The sequence below is a fragment of the Oryx dammah genome, unplaced genomic scaffold, assembly GCF_014754425.2.
Source record: "Oryx dammah isolate SB20612 unplaced genomic scaffold, SCBI_Odam_1.1 HiC_scaffold_15, whole genome shotgun sequence".
NCBI lineage: Eukaryota > Metazoa > Chordata > Mammalia > Artiodactyla > Bovidae > Oryx > Oryx dammah.
In genome coordinates this window covers 46,432,640-46,447,386 of record NW_024070199.1, presented here as the reverse complement: position 1 = coordinate 46,447,386, position 14,747 = coordinate 46,432,640, and the positions used below count along the sequence as shown (strand labels likewise).

General features: G+C 54.9%; 1 protein-coding gene and 1 long non-coding RNA gene across 2 annotated transcripts in view; one reads left to right on the top strand and one right to left on the bottom strand.

Annotated features, from left to right (window-relative positions):
• Positions 1 to 12,258, bottom strand: part of LOC120874154 — a 27,787-nt gene extending 15,529 nt beyond the window's left edge. Inside the window, exon 1 of the long non-coding RNA XR_005723597.1 lies at positions 12,179 to 12,258. This is a non-coding gene — a long non-coding RNA (uncharacterized LOC120874154). The remainder of the gene's footprint in view (positions 1 to 12,178) is intronic.
• Positions 1 to 14,747, top strand: part of SHANK2 (SH3 and multiple ankyrin repeat domains 2) — a 527,407-nt gene that overhangs the window by 48,014 nt on the left and 464,646 nt on the right. Inside the window, exon 2 of the mRNA XM_040255275.1 lies at positions 7,840 to 8,058. Within this exon, the coding sequence (XP_040111209.1) occupies positions 7,852 to 8,058 (207 nt within the window). The 5' untranslated portion in view covers positions 7,840 to 7,851. The remainder of the gene's footprint in view (positions 1 to 7,839; positions 8,059 to 14,747) is intronic.

Sequence of the window (14,747 nt, the reverse complement as noted above, 5' to 3'; positions counted from 1 at the left end):
TGTGTGTGTCTGTGTGTGTCTGTGTGTGTGTGTCTGTGTGTCTGTCTCTGTGTGTGTCTGTGTGTCTGTGTGTCTGTGTCTGTGTGTGTATGTGTCTGTGTGTGTGTGTGTCTGTGTCTGTGTGTGTGTGTCTGTGTGTGTGTGTCTGTGTCTGTGTGTGTCTGTGTGTGTGTGTGTCTGTCTGTGTGTCTGTGTATGTGTGTCTGTGTGTGTGTGTGTCTGTGTGTGTCTGTCTGTCTGTGTGTGTGTGTCTGTGTGTGTCTGTGTGTGTCTGTCTGTGTGTGTGTGTCTGTGTGTGTGTCTGTGTCTGTGTGTGTCTGTGTGTGTGTCTGTGTCTGTGTGTGTCTGTGTGTGTGTGTGTGTCTGTCTGTCTGTCTGTGTGTCTGTGTCTGTGTGTCTGTGTGTGTGTGTGTGTCCCCTGACTTCCTCGTCTGATAAGGACACCAGTCACATTGGACTGTTCATTGTTGTTGTTGAGTCACTGAGTTGTGTCTGACTCTTTGTGACCCCTGGACTGCAGCACACCAGGCTTCCCTGTCCTCCACTATCTCCTGGAGTTTGCTCAAGTTCATGTCCGTTGAGTTGGTGATGCCATCTGACCATCGCATCCTCTGCCGCCCCCTTCTCCTTTTGCCTTCCATCTTTCCCAGCATTCGCTGGGGGAGGGAATGGCAAACCTCTGCAGTGTTCTTGCCGTGAGAACCCCCGAGAACAGCGCAAAGAGTCATGTCAGACAGGGCCCACCCTAGTGACCTCATTTCACCATGCTCACCTCCTGAAAGTCCCCAACTCCAAACACAGCTGCCTTCTAGGGTGCTGGGGGTCAGGACCCCAACATGTGAAGTTGGTGGTGGGAGGACGGGCTGATGCCACGCTGCTGGGTGGGGTCTGCAGTCACACCTCCCCCTGGCCTGCGGTGTGGTAGAGAACGCTGCCCTCACAGGTGGGGTGGCTGCGGCGTGGTGCCAGCTGGGCTGCAGCTGCGGTCCCTCTGCTAGGAGCAGTTGGGGGAGCGACTTCCGGCAGGGGTCCTCAGAAGAGGTGGCGTGTGACCTGAATCCTGGTGTCTCCCCATCCTCGGGGGTGTGGTCTGATCCCTAGACCATGCCTCCTAGATGCCGACGCAGTTACTGGGGGGCTGGTGCAGCAGAAGCTTCTAGGGCAGCCCCCACCCCCCAGTGCTGAGTGCCTCCCCATCCCTCCTCAGCGCAAGGGAAAGCGAGTGTGTGTGTGTGTGTGTGTGTCCTCAGTCATGTCTGACTCTGTGCGTCCCCATGGACTGTAGCCCGCCGGGCTCCTCTGCCGGTGGGATCTCCCAGGCAAGAGCACTGGAGTGGGCTGCCGTTTCCTTCCCCGGGGGAATCTTCCCGACACAGGGACTGAACTTGCCTCTCCTGTGTCTCCTGCGTCGGCAGGTGGCCTCTTTACCACTGAGCAACCTGGGAAGCCCAAAGGGAAAAGCGCCGCAGATGTAAATGAGCACCGAGACACAGGCGTGCTTTTCTCTCACCTTTCCAGGTGCCTTCGACCTCCATCTGGCCCACTGCTGCCCAAACCCCCCTGCCCTGCACCCCCACTCACTGTCAGCCTGTGTTCACTCACCCTCATCTGTTAGTGACTTTCCAAGGGTGTGGCAGAACCTGGGCCCCTCCCGAGTCTAGTTCTGACCTACCGGTTCTGGTGGAGGCTGTTGCCGGTCCTTGGCCATGATCTTGACCTGAGTTCTCATGTCTGCACAAAACTCCAGAGCAGCCCCTGGGCGAGCAGGGTCCCACTGCTTTGAGGACCAGCCGGTTTAGTATATTTGGATGTACAGAGTAAATGAATAGTCATAAAACCTTGCTTCCAGTATGTTAAATATATCAGGTGTCTGTCTGAGATTCCACTTGAATAAAAACATTTTTTTTTTTGCCAAAAAAACCCATGTGTGTGTGTGTGTGTGTGTGTGTATCTATTAACTGTGGCCCACCAGGCTCTTCTGTCCATGGGGTTCTCCAGGCAAGATTACTGGAGTGGGTAGCCATTCCCTTCTCCAGGGGATCTTCCCAAGCCAGGGATTGAACCTGGGTTTTTTGCATATCAGGCAGATTCTTTACCATCTGAGTTGGCAGGGAAGCCCCCATATATGTATACACACACATATAAAATAAACCAGAGCTGATGGCACCTCTGCCTTTTCGTAGGTTACTTTCACATATCTGATTCTTGCAGCTTTGACCTTGGTAAAGTCATTCTGTTTTTACTGTGTGTCTTCTGTCCCAGGTCAGCTTTCATATTTTCTCTATGTCTGAGGAGGGAACCAGGAGGAAAACTTAGCTGCCTGTTCCTCACAGGTGTTAGGAGACTCAGGAGACAGTTTGAGATTTTATGTTTTCTTGGAACAATTGTGTGCTTTCTTGGAACATTTCGGCAGCAAAATGTGGAGTTTTTGTTAAAATTGCTTTTCCCACTGTTACTTTCTTTTGTGCTTATTAATAGGTGCCCAGCAGGGCCAGTGAAGCAAACACCTTCTGAGAAATGTTGAACTTTATTGACTTGTGTTTGTATAGCTTGGTATTTTCCCCGAGAGGTCAGTTACACTAGACATGTCTGCCCACGGGTGGTGAGTAACCTTCCCTTCTGGGTCCTGCCACTGACTTTTCCTGGGGAAGCGGTTTCCAGACTGAGTTTTTGTCCTTAGTTTCCTATCCCGGAGCATTCTCCACCCTGCCCCGCCCCCCCCCCCCCCCCACAGGTTGGAGAAGCCCTTCCACCCATCATGGCATTACCCCAGGAGATGCAGGACACCCACTTCTGTGTGAATTTCAGATTGTCTGTGTTGTAGTGTGAGTACCCTGATGGCTCAGCACGTAAAAAATTCGCCTGCAGTGCAGCAGACAAAGGAGACGTGGGTTCTATCCTGGGTCAGGAAGATCCCCCGGAGAAGGAAATGGCAACCCACTCCAGTATACTTGGCTGAAAACTCCCATGGACAGAGGAGCCTGGCGGGCTACAGTCCAGTGGTTTACAAAGAGTCGGACACGACTGAGCGCCTTGCACCCCATGTCCTGCCCAGTATTTAGGAAGTACTTAGGATAAAACGTATCCGTTGTTTATCCAAAATGCGAGAGTCCCCGGGTGCCCTCTGTGTCACCCGTGGCCCCAACCGCAGTTAATAATTAAGTGTTTCCCCAGGTGTTTGCTTTTCCCATGGATCAGCTGATCGAGTTACGCAAGCTCCTTTTTAAGGTCAGGACCAGCCTGCTGGGGCTTTTGGCCTGAGCTCCCAGGACGTCCTGGGAAGAAGTGGGCGCGGTCTGCCGTTTCCCCTCAGACCCATCCAGTGGGTTTCGATGGCAGATGCGTCCATGTGTGACCATCACCCCTAAGCTGATGTGGTAGCAACGGTGGCTCCTTGTGGCCAGGTGAGGACTGCGGGTGGCAGGGGTCTGGGGGACACAGGGCGCCTTCCCCTCGGTTGTCAGTTCTGTGTGACACGGACATCCTTAAACCACCCCACCCCCACCTTTGGTTTTCTGGAAGGAAGACCCTGGCGGTTAGGTGCACTTTACTGTTCAGACTGCATGTCCACAACGGGTCACCGGCCTGGGGGCCGCGGCTGCAGAGTCACCTGGAGACTGTGGCCAGCGTTTGCACGTTCCCAGTCTGCCATCTGACCTGTCTCAGAACCACCTCTGGACCTGGACCTGCGGGCTGTTCCCACGCCCCGTGAGACAGCAGCTGTTGGTTAGTTGCTCGGTCGTGTCTTGCTCTTTGCGACCCCCATGGACTGCAGCCTGCCAGGCTCCTCTGTCCGTGGAATTCTCCAGGCAAGGACACTGGGATGGGTTGCCATTTCCTTCCCCCAGAGTTTGCTCAAATTGGTATCCGTTGAGTCGGTGATGCTGTCTGACCATCTCATCGTCTACCGCCCCTCCTTTTGCTTCAGTCTCTCCCGGCATCAGAGTCTCGGGGCATCTAAAGATCACGCCCATCAGGGGGATTTCCCTGGTGGTCCAGGGGCTAATGTGATGCGCTCCCCATACAGATGGACCAAGCTTCCATCCTGGGTCAGAGAACTAGGTCTCAAATGCAGCAACTAGGACCTGGTGCAGGCAGATAGATATAAAAAAATTAAGATAATGTCGATATTGGGGGCCTCACCTAGACCAACTGAATCAGACCTCCTGGCACCCCTGTTTTTTAGAACAAGATCCCAGGTAGCTTCCTTGTGCAGCCGGGATGAAGAGACACTGCTCGAGAGGGTTGTGGTTCAGTCAACAAGTCGTGTCCGACTCTTCATGTCCCCGTGGACTGCAGCACACCAGGCTTCCCTGTCCCTCACCATCTCTTGGAGTTGGCCAGGTTCCTGTCCATTGACTCAGTGATGCCGTCCAACCATCTCATCCTCTGCTGCCCGCTTCTGCTTCTGCCCTCAGTCTTTCCTAGCATCAGGGTCTTTTCCAATGAGTCGGCTTTTCGCATCAGGGGGCCAAAGGATTGGAGCTTCAGCATCAGCATCAGTCCTTCCAATGAATATTCAGCATTGATTTCCTTTAGGATTGACCGGTTTGATCTCCTTGCTGTCCAAGGGACTCTCAAGAGTCTTTTCTAGCACCACAGTTCGAAAGCATCGCTTCTTGGGTGCTCAGCCTTCTTTATGGTCCGACTCTCTAACCCACGGCAGTGAAAGTGCAGAGTGCTAACCACCGGACCACCAGGGAGTTGGCCTGTTCTAGAGGATATTAAAACCTGGAAACCTTGTTGGAAATGATTTTATATACATATATGCAACTATATAATGCTATTTCCCCTGGTGGCTCAGACGGTAAAGAATCTGCCTCCAACACGGGAGACCCAGGTTCGATCCTTGGGTTGGGAAGATCCCTGGAGAAGAAAGTGGCAAGTATTCTTGCCTGGGAAATCCCATGGACAGAGGAGCCTGGTGGGCTACCGTCCATGAGGTCACAAAGAGTCAGACACAACTGAGCAACTAAAACGACACACACAACGATGTAATACATAATTTATATTTATATTATGTTATGATAATTGTGTGTATATAATTATCACAATATATTATAATAACATGCAACTGTTTCCACATTACAATTATAATTGTAACTGTGTTCTATATTATATAGTATATATGTGGCATATAATTACGCCAGGCACTTATTTTTTTCCTGTATAAATGGTGAATGGGCGAAGGCAGGAATGAACGTGTTGGTGGAAGTTACAGCCAGGCTGGCTGGGACCTTCCTAAGGTAGGACCTGGGGTGGCCAGACCCTGTCCTCGGCCTCAGACCGCCCCCCCCACCAGTCTGTGCTCTTGTACGGTTGGAAAAATATGAAGCTCAGATGACAGAGGTGTTTGTCAGTGAATTCAGGAGCCCCCTGGTGCTCTGAAGTTTTAGTGGAGGATGGGATGTACTTTGGAAATGTTAGATGCTAAGGCATCTGCCTCCAATGCAGGAAGACCCGGGTTTGACCCTGGGTCAGAAAGATCCTCTGGAGAAGGGAATGGCAACCCACTCCAGTGTTCTTGCCTGGAGAATCCACGGACAGAGGAGCCTGTGGGCTACAGTCCATGGAGTCGCAGAGTCGGACGTGACCGAGCAACTATTTTCACTTGGTAATTTTACTTTAAGAAACGAAACCCTTCCTGGATGATATGGGTAATGTGTTGTCTGAGGTGTTTGACCAGAGACCCCTCACGGGAGGTGTGAAGGCAGAAGAACGAGGAGGCCAGGGGGCGGGGGGCGGTTGGGCAGATCATTTCGCAGCTGCTCAGACTTGAGGCCCGCGGGCCAGGAAGAGAGCTCACAGGAGGTCTGACCGTGTGGAGTCGCTTGGTTCTGGGAGGACCTGGGGAGGAGGGCAGGCTGACCAGGGAATGGCTGCAGCTTCCTCTAGGCCCGGGTGCTACATGGCCGACCTCAACCAGGCCAGACTTTCCTGGTGGTCAGGATGAGCCAGATATCGGGGTTTTCGTGTGAAGCCTCTGGGTTAGGACTCATCCAGCCCCTCTGCAGGTTGGACATAGCGTTTTTAGACCCCATGTCCGAGGACGGCCCAGGTGCTCTTGGCGGTAGGGGAGCCCCCGACCCAGTTGTGGTCTTGCCTTTCCCTGGGTGTGTGTGTGGTGGGGGTGCATTTTCTGGGGTGGTGTCTGCACTTTGCTGGGCTTTGTGTGTCTAATCAGTGGCTGGGAATGTCCTGGGACCTGGTGGCCCAGCAGAGAAGCACTTCCATAGGTGTCTGCTGACCTTAAGTGAACTCTGGAGGTAAATGGTGGGCGTCAGCCTTCTCAGACTGAACGCTGAGTTGGCACTGGCTGAGCTGTGTCCTGCCTGGGACTTTTCTGAGGCTTGTCAGCCCAAAATGAATGGCTTCTGGGGGCCACGCACCCCAGCCCCTGGGGCAGTCGGCCAGGTGACCATCTTCCTCCCCTCCCTTCTTCTGGCTTTTCTCCCCCCTCCTCTACCGTGAAATATTCCAGCACAAAGAGACACACAGACAATAGCATCGCGAGCATCTGTGTCCCACGTCTGGCTTTCTCTCCTCACCTGGAATGTTTCAAGGAGACCAGGGTTACGAGTGATGTCACAGGTCCTGTGACCCGCTTTCTGCCCCCTCGCCCCCCACTTGGGCGTTCCTGGGTGCCTCTGCCCCGTTAATCACATCGTGCGCGCTTCAGGCTCAACGGGCTTGCGTCTTCCCGGCCTTTGTGAACAAGGACGCCGTGTCTGAAAGGCCCTTTCTCAGGGCTCCGTTTGGGGCCCTGCGTGGGTCATTGGGGTCCACGCTGCCCTCAGCTGTGCTGTCTGTGGGAAGAAGAGGCCACACCTTGGTCAGGCAGAGCCTGGATGACTAGGGTGGCGTGGGAGGGCATAGCCAGGACACCCGGTTTTGCAGGGAACCTCCTGGGACATCTTTCTTGTTCACGTGAACTTGACCTTTGATTGCCTTTTACAGAGTTCACATAGAAGTGCAATTGCTGGTTTGGCATGCACCCCCCAGCCCAGGACCCCTGGTCATCTCAGGTTTTAGCCTGACCTTTCTGAGCCGGGCCCACAGAGCTGGGTGTGTCCCATGGGCAGGTTTTAGCCTGACCTTTCTGACCGCTGCCCACAGACTGGGGGGTATCTCGTGGGCAGCCTGCCCCCCAGTTCTGTGCTGCTAATGCCTGTGGAACGAGGTGGCAGTTGGCCCCCTCACCTGAGTCCTTGCCGGGGGGCTTTTATTGCACTTGATGGTGAGGAAGCTGCCCTCCCAGCCTCCGCGGGCTCTTAGAGACCCCCGGCCCTCCCCCATCAGCCTGCCCCCATCAGCCGTTGGGTTTCGCTGTGCTCCTGGGCCTGGAGATTATCTCATTTCTGAGCCTGGCCCTGCGTGCTGGGTCTATTTTTACACAGTACCTATCATTGCCGTGTTTGAAGCAGAGGGGGTTATTATAGCAGGAGCTTGGTACCCTTCGGACCCAAAGCCCGCATCTCTCTGCCTGCTGCTCTTCCTCCAAGAAAAACAAAGCGAGCTGTTCCTCTTACTCCCGAACGTTTCAGACCGCCCCACTGCCCCTTTGGTCCGTCCCCATAAGCTGTGGCCGTGGCCGCAGCGAGTTCGAGCTCCTTTTAAATGCGGGGTTTCCAAGCACCGGGGCAGGGCTCTCGGGGCCCCCACAGGTCCTGCCTGGCTCCAGCCCCGGGAGGGGGTGGGGATGTGTGTGGGGGTGTGTGTGTTACCCACGCAGGTCGCCCAGCCTGCGATCTCTCCCCCGGACACCAGCCTCCGCCACACCCCCGGCTTCCTCCTCCAGCCTCCTCTCATGTCTGTCTCCCTCCTCCCCTCTCCGTGCAGACACGTGCAGCCATGCCACGCAGCCCCACGTCCAGCGAGGACGAGATGGCCCAGAGCTACTCAGACTCCTCGGAGGAGTCGAACTCGGACAGTTCCAAGGGGGAGACCATCTACGACACCATCCGGGCCACGGCCCAGAAGCCGGGCGGCGCCAGGGCCGAGGAGGGCCAGGCCCACACACTGGTGCTGCGCATTGTCATCGAGGACCTGCAGCAGACGGTGAGCCCGCCCGCCTGCCGCCCGCCTTCCGGCCCACGGCAGGCGTGACCTGGGCTCCAGGGGCCTCTGCTCACCCCCTGCCCCGGCAGTTCCGGGGCCCTGCTGCTCCTGCCCCTCCCAACTAGTGCCCCGCCCACCCCCTCCTGCTGGGCCCTCCTCCCTCTCCCTCCTCCCTGCTCACTGCACCTACTATGTGCAGGGATGGAGGCCAAGCCTCTGAGCACAGAGACCAGCCTTGTAGAGGCAGTGAGCACAGTGGGTGCCTTAGTAAACGGGCTGCCCGCCCCGGGTAGGCCCTGCTGCCTCCCCTGGCACTGGGGCTCCCACTTCCTGGAGTCTGCAAGCTCTGCCCAGCGTGCCCTTCCCTGCCCTGCCCGCCAGCAGCCCCTGAGTCGTCCCTTGAGCCCCATGCTGCCTTATGCACACGAGGGAGACATTCCTCCTATGGTGAATTTGCATGAGGTCCCGGTGGCCGCAGTGGGTGCAGGAGAGGGGTCTCCCTGGCCGTGGTGCTGTTTCGGGGGCCTTGGAGAATGCAGGGGGGGCTACCTCTGGGGTGGACAGGACGCATGCTGAAGCTGGGTGGGTAGAGCCTGGCGGGGGTGGGGGGCTGCACCAGGCAGGGTTGGGGGAACCCTTGGGCTGGGCGGGGCTGGACCGGAGCCCCCTGCAGAGTCACGCCCAGGGTCTGGCTAAGGATGTAATGTCCGGGCCCGCGGGGGTGCTGGAAAGGTTCGGTGACCCCAGGAGGGGCTTTCTGGAGGCTGGCAGGTGGCGCACAGACCCACAGTCGGGCCGAGTGGGCGCCTCCCAGTGGGGCTTCTCGTCTCTTGGGATCAGCTGACTGGGGTCTCAGCCTGTGCTGGGTGGGCTTTCCTCCGGAGCATCTCCTTTCTCGGTCGTCTCTGCTCCTTAGGTCTCCGTGGGGCCTAAGAGGACCCCTCATGTTAGAGTTTAGAGAGGAGGGGGGAGAGGCGGGGCTGGGGCGGGTGTAGACTGGGCTGGGGCGGGTGTAGACGGCCTCTGGGAGGCTCCAGCCTGTGAGCTTGAAGGCCCTGCTGGGAAGGGGCCTGGCTGGGGTCAGAGGGACTGGGGAGGCCCGCGGCGCTACCTCCTGGCCAATTGGCGCCGGTGCGGCCCTTGGGCTCCCACCCAAGGCCAGTCTCTTGCACCTCAGGTCTCCCGGGAAACCCAGCTCCTGGGGAGGGGCCCTACCTGGGCCGAGAGTGCTGTGCCCTGGGGTCATCTCAGGGTGAGCTCTCACAACCCCACTTTCCAGGGAGAGAACCAACCTGGCAGAAGGGCAGGCCCAGCGTTCATTCTTCCTTCCGTGTCATCTGACATCTCTTATGAAAGTTACGTGATTATTATAAAAGCTTCAGGTCATATGCATTGGAGAAGGAAATGACAACCCACTCCAGTGTTCTTGCCTGGAGAATCCCAGGGACGGCGGAGCCTGGTGGGCTGCAGTCTATGGGGTCCCACAGAGTCGGACCCGACTGGAGCGACTTAGCAGAAGCAGCAGCAGGTCATATGGAAAAGCACAGACGCCAGCTCCAGGAGTAGTTGTCGCTGAGGTTTCATGAACATTTCAGACGTGTCTCTCCAAAGGGTTGCAGGTAGTGGGTGGCCTGGGTAAGCACAGACTCAAAGTACATATGCTGTTGATAAATCAGCCTCATTAAGGTGACTTAATTTGAAAGTAAAGGGAGAAAAAGTCAATGAAGAAAAAGCTGAACTTTATTATTATTATTATTATTTGCCACAAGAGAGACTGTTTCCAAATGAATCTATCAAGTTAAAAGAAATGTTTACGAAAACACTGGGAGGCTGATCTCTTTATTGGTTTTCAGTTTTGATTAAAGTTTTTTTCCTCCTGGTTTTTTTTTTTTGGCTGTAAGGAACTTAGTGTTCTCTCCCTGTATATTGGGGGTGGATTAAACTAATTGCTGTAATAAACAGCCCTCCAAGCCTCAGGCATCCTGACACATAGATATTGTATTTTTCAGTCCCCTGGGGATTGGCAGGGATGAGGAGGGGGTGGTTTTCATCCACGCAGCCATTCAGGGACTCAGGCTCCCTGGACTCTGGAGTCCTTGGGTCTCTCAGAGGGAGGGAAAGAGGAAACTCCTGGACATCTCTCCTCCCACCTGCCCTTGTGTCCTCTGGAGGCTGCTTCTGACTGCACACACCTGAGCTCTTGACCCATGCACTTGACCTGCAGCTGACCACATGCTTACGCATCTGGCCCATGCATTTGACCCATGTACCTGGCCGCAGAGGAGGCTTCGGAACGTAGTTGAGTCTGCGACTGGGAAGGAAAAGGTCAGTGTGTGGAGAACAAGCAGCTGTTTTGCACGTGCACCCACACACACACACTCACACACACACATGTGTACACGTGAGGCCTCTCCTCCCCACCCACCGATTCTTGCTGGTGTGGAGCGCTCTGCCCGGCTCACCGTCCACCCCGCGTGACGCCTGCCTGCCGCAGCCTTCTCAGCCCTGGGGTCTCAATCTCTCTCCCACTATCATTGCTCATTGCCGGCGCACAGAGGCCTTCTCTTGCCACTGCTCTGCATTCCATCGTACCTCTTACGTGGTTGGAGCTGACCGTCCAGGGTTTTCTCAGGAGGAGGTCTTGGGGGCAGTGCTTCCCCTGTGACCGGCCTGCTGGTCTCACTGCTGGCGGTCGTGATGCTCTTTGAAGTCCATCGCCCGCGGGGGATGCCGTGGGTGAGGGTCCCAAGTGCCTCTGGCTGCATCCTCATCCGTGGACCAGTGCACAGCCTCGTTGCCTGTGGGTTTTTGTGTCAAGAGTATTACTTGATTCACGCAGTTGCCTCAGGATTAGCGCCAGGCTCAGGGCCAGCAGCCTCTGACTCACACCTGGAGGCGCTCACCTGACTCGTGATTTCTCCCTGAGGCTCATCACCGCCTTCTTGTCCATGGACACGAGACCCCCCTTCAGCTCTGTGCCTGGGGGCCATTTTAAATCTCAGGACCGCCAACAAAAAGCACCGAAGTGCAAAACAGGGCCCTGAATAGACCCGGGTAAACACTTGTTTATGAGATCACAGCGGACCCGGAAGGGAGCTAGCTGGGCCTCTGCTCAGACCCGGCTGGGGACCGGCGCGGCTGCTGGGTGTGCGAGTGGCCACAGCGGTGCTGCTTGTACTGATCTGGGGTTACCAGCAAATGTTAGCAAGTAGCCAAATCCCCAAACACATAATCCGCAAAGAGTAAGAACTGTGTACGTGAACATGTCGGCTTGTATGCGGTTTTCCTGTGAAACCCTGCCCCACATCGCCCCAGACCTACAGGGATGTTGTTTGATATTCTGCTTGCCCTGAACTTGTGCTAGACGTATCTTGTCCAGGACTTGATTTTTTTTTTTTCTTTACTGGACTGACTTCAGTTACTAACCCAGGTGGCCCACTAACCCAGGTGGCCCAGATGGTGAAGCATCTGTCTGCATTGCGGAGACCTGGGTTGGATCCCTGGGTGGGGAAGATCCTCTGGAGGAGGGCATGGCAACCCACTCCAGTATTCTCGCCTGGAGAATTCCATGGACAGAGGAGCCTGGCGGGCTACCGTCCCTGGGGTCACAAAGAGTTGGACACGACTGAGTTGACTGAGACCAGGAAGTGTTTGGTGCTGGCCATTCTCTTTTTCCTGAAGAAGTCTGTTTCCCAGATGTTTCCTTTTCTCCCTTTCTCTCTCTGGGAGCTCCTCTCTGTTTCAATGACACAGTTTCCCCTTTTTATTGAAATACAGTTGATTTATAATGTTGTGTTAATTTCAGGTGTATAGCAAAGTGATTCAGTTATACACATACATGTATCAATATGTATAAACATCTATTCTCTTTCAGATTCTTTGCCCTTAAAGGTTATTACAAAATTGAGTATAGCTCCCTGTGCTATACTGGAGGTCCTTGTTGGTTATTTTATATGTGTGTATATGTTAGTCCCAAACTCTTAATTTATCCCTCTCCCATCTTTCCCCTTGGTAACCGTAAGTTTATTTTCTATGAATTTATTTCTGTTTTGTGTATGAGTTCATTTGTATCTTTTTTTAGATGCCACACATAAATGGTATCGAATGGTGTTCGTCTGACTTACTCACTTAGAATGATCATCTCTAGCTCTATCCACGTTGCTGCAAATGGCGTTATTTCATCCTTTTTGTGGCTGAGTAATATTCCGTTGTACGTGCCACGGCTTCTTTATGCATATATCTGTCGATGGGCATTTAGGTCATTTCCAGGTCCTGGCTGTTGTACATGGTGCTGTAGTGTGCACTGAGATGCGTGTGTCGTTTTGAATTATGACTTTCTCCAGATGCGTGCCCAGCAGTGGGCTTGCTGGGTCACAGGGTAGCTCTGTGTTTAGCTTCTTCAGGCACCTCCATACTGTTCTCCATCGTGGGAATACAGGCGCTTTTAATATCGGCGTTTCCTCCCCGTGTCCTGTCGTCTTTTCTCTCGTTGCTTCGATCACCTGTCATTTTCCCTGTTTGCCCTTTCTGTACAGCAGTTTCTGGTGCACCCGTTCTGACTTCTGATTGACCACGGTCGCGTTGCTTTGCCTGTTTGTTTTTGTAGCCCTGCGCTTGCTCTTTTTGGAAATTATTCTTTCGAGTTGTTGTTTGTAGAGTAGGTTTCACGGCTTATTATGTTTCCCCTGGCACAAAGTACTGAGCTCTCTCTTCTGCTCGGGTGTGTTTTCATCCAGAGCAGCTGAGCCGCTGTTGTCTGACTTTTACATGCTCTCCTTCTTCCTTTTCTCTGTTCCTTTTCCTGCGACGTCTTCCTTATTTCTGCACTGTTTCTCCTGACCTGTCTCTGTGGTTTGTCTGTTTGTTCTGGTCTCGAGAGTGAGTCAGACTTGGGGGTCCGTCTGTTGGCCCTTTTAGACTCAGGCCCAGGGGGCAGGGAGTGTTGAGTCTTTTTAGAAGGTCCAGGCTCTCTTTTCTGAGGTTTCCTGGTGCAGGGAGCTGTCCCCTTCTTATGGAGGGACACCCCCGACACTCCCACTCAGAAGCCCTGCCAGGAGGGGTCTCTGCGGGGTAGTCAGCCTTTGCCCCCCAACCCTGGCTCAGTCAGAGGAAGGAAGAGAGAAGGACCTTGAGTTCACATCTGTCCAGATTTGAGTATAGCAGTGCATAATGTCTGGATTTTAGATACTTCCTGGCAATCCAGTGGCTGAAAATCTACACTTCCAATGCAGGGGGAGGATTTGATCCCTGATCAGGGAGCTAAGATCCCACAAGCCACAGGACGTGGCCCACCCCCAAAAAAAGCAACTCACAAAATACCTGGATTTTTGTCCCTGCCAGGGAATATTAGGGGATTCTCCCCTCAGAGGGTTTGGTTTCCCTGGAGCATCCAAGGGGGATGTTTCTGGCCGTAGGTCATGCCTGTTTTTGACTTTGGATGCTTTCATTGTTTGGGGTCACTGGGTCAGACTGACTTCACCCCTTCTCGGCCCCTGGGTGCAGCCCTACTCATTCCTGCGGGGCGCTGGAGTGGGGACCTGGTGACCCTGACCCCGCAGCTTGGATGGATCCTCACGCTGCAGGTTTAACCCTCTGAGCCCCTAGATCCTGTTACTGTCTATCGATGCTGGAGGATTCAGAGACTGGGGAAGCACTCCCCTCAGACTTCAGACTCCAGACCTGAGACTGGATGGGAAGGCCGAGGGCGGGGTGAGGACAGAGCCGCTAGGGTCACGTACCCCTTCTCTGCCATTTGCCCGAGGTGGGCTGCCCGTGTTCCTGGGGCTGGTACTCAAGGTCTGCAAGCCTGGGGTCCCCTGGCAGGTGTGCAGCGAGCCAAGTGGACTGGACTTGTCTGTATCCTCCATGGCTTTCCTTGGTCAAAGCCCATCCGTCAGCACCATCCACCCAGGGAGGCCCTTTTCCTTGCAGTGGGGAGGGCTGTCTGCTAGCCTGGCTGCTGAGAGGTTCTGAGGGCAGCCAGGCGCGCGTGGAGGATGTCAGGCCAGGCTGTCCCAGGCCTGCTGATGGGGCCACCAGGTGTTCTGTCCCTCAGGCCATGGGCTTTGGGGACCCATAGGCATCTGCCTGCCAATGTGGGGGACACAAGAGACTCAGGTTCGATCCCTGAGTCGGGAAGATCCCCTAGAGGAGGGCATGGCAGCCCACTCCAGTGTTCTTGCCTGGAGAATCCCATGGACAGAGGAGCCTGGTGGGCTAGAGTCCATATGGACAGAGGAGCCTGGCGGGCTTCAGTCCATGGGCTCACGAAGAGTCAGACTCGACTGAGCGACTAAACTGCCAGACCGTCGGGAGTTACTGGTGGAAACACAGCTGCTCTGCAAAAGGAAGAGTCTTCCCCAAAGGAAGATCCTTTCAGGGTCTGGACTCCACTCCCAGGGGCATAACAGTTTCCAGAAACTTCTGAAGACCACCTCTCTTCTCTTTGCTTTGTCCTGAGACAGACAAAGGCCCTGGAGCCTGAGACTAGAAATCCCACAGGTGTGAGCACTGGGGACAGAGCGGCCTTTGTTCCCAGGAGAAGGCCCTTGCCTCGGTGAGCCCTGGAATCCTGCCCAGAGGGCTCTCAATGCTGCCGAGCAGGTTCCTCAGCCCAGCGCCCGCCCGCAGCTTCTCAGGAGCTCACGTGGTGGTGCCACCGCTTCTGCACTAGGTGGGGTCCCTCCCCA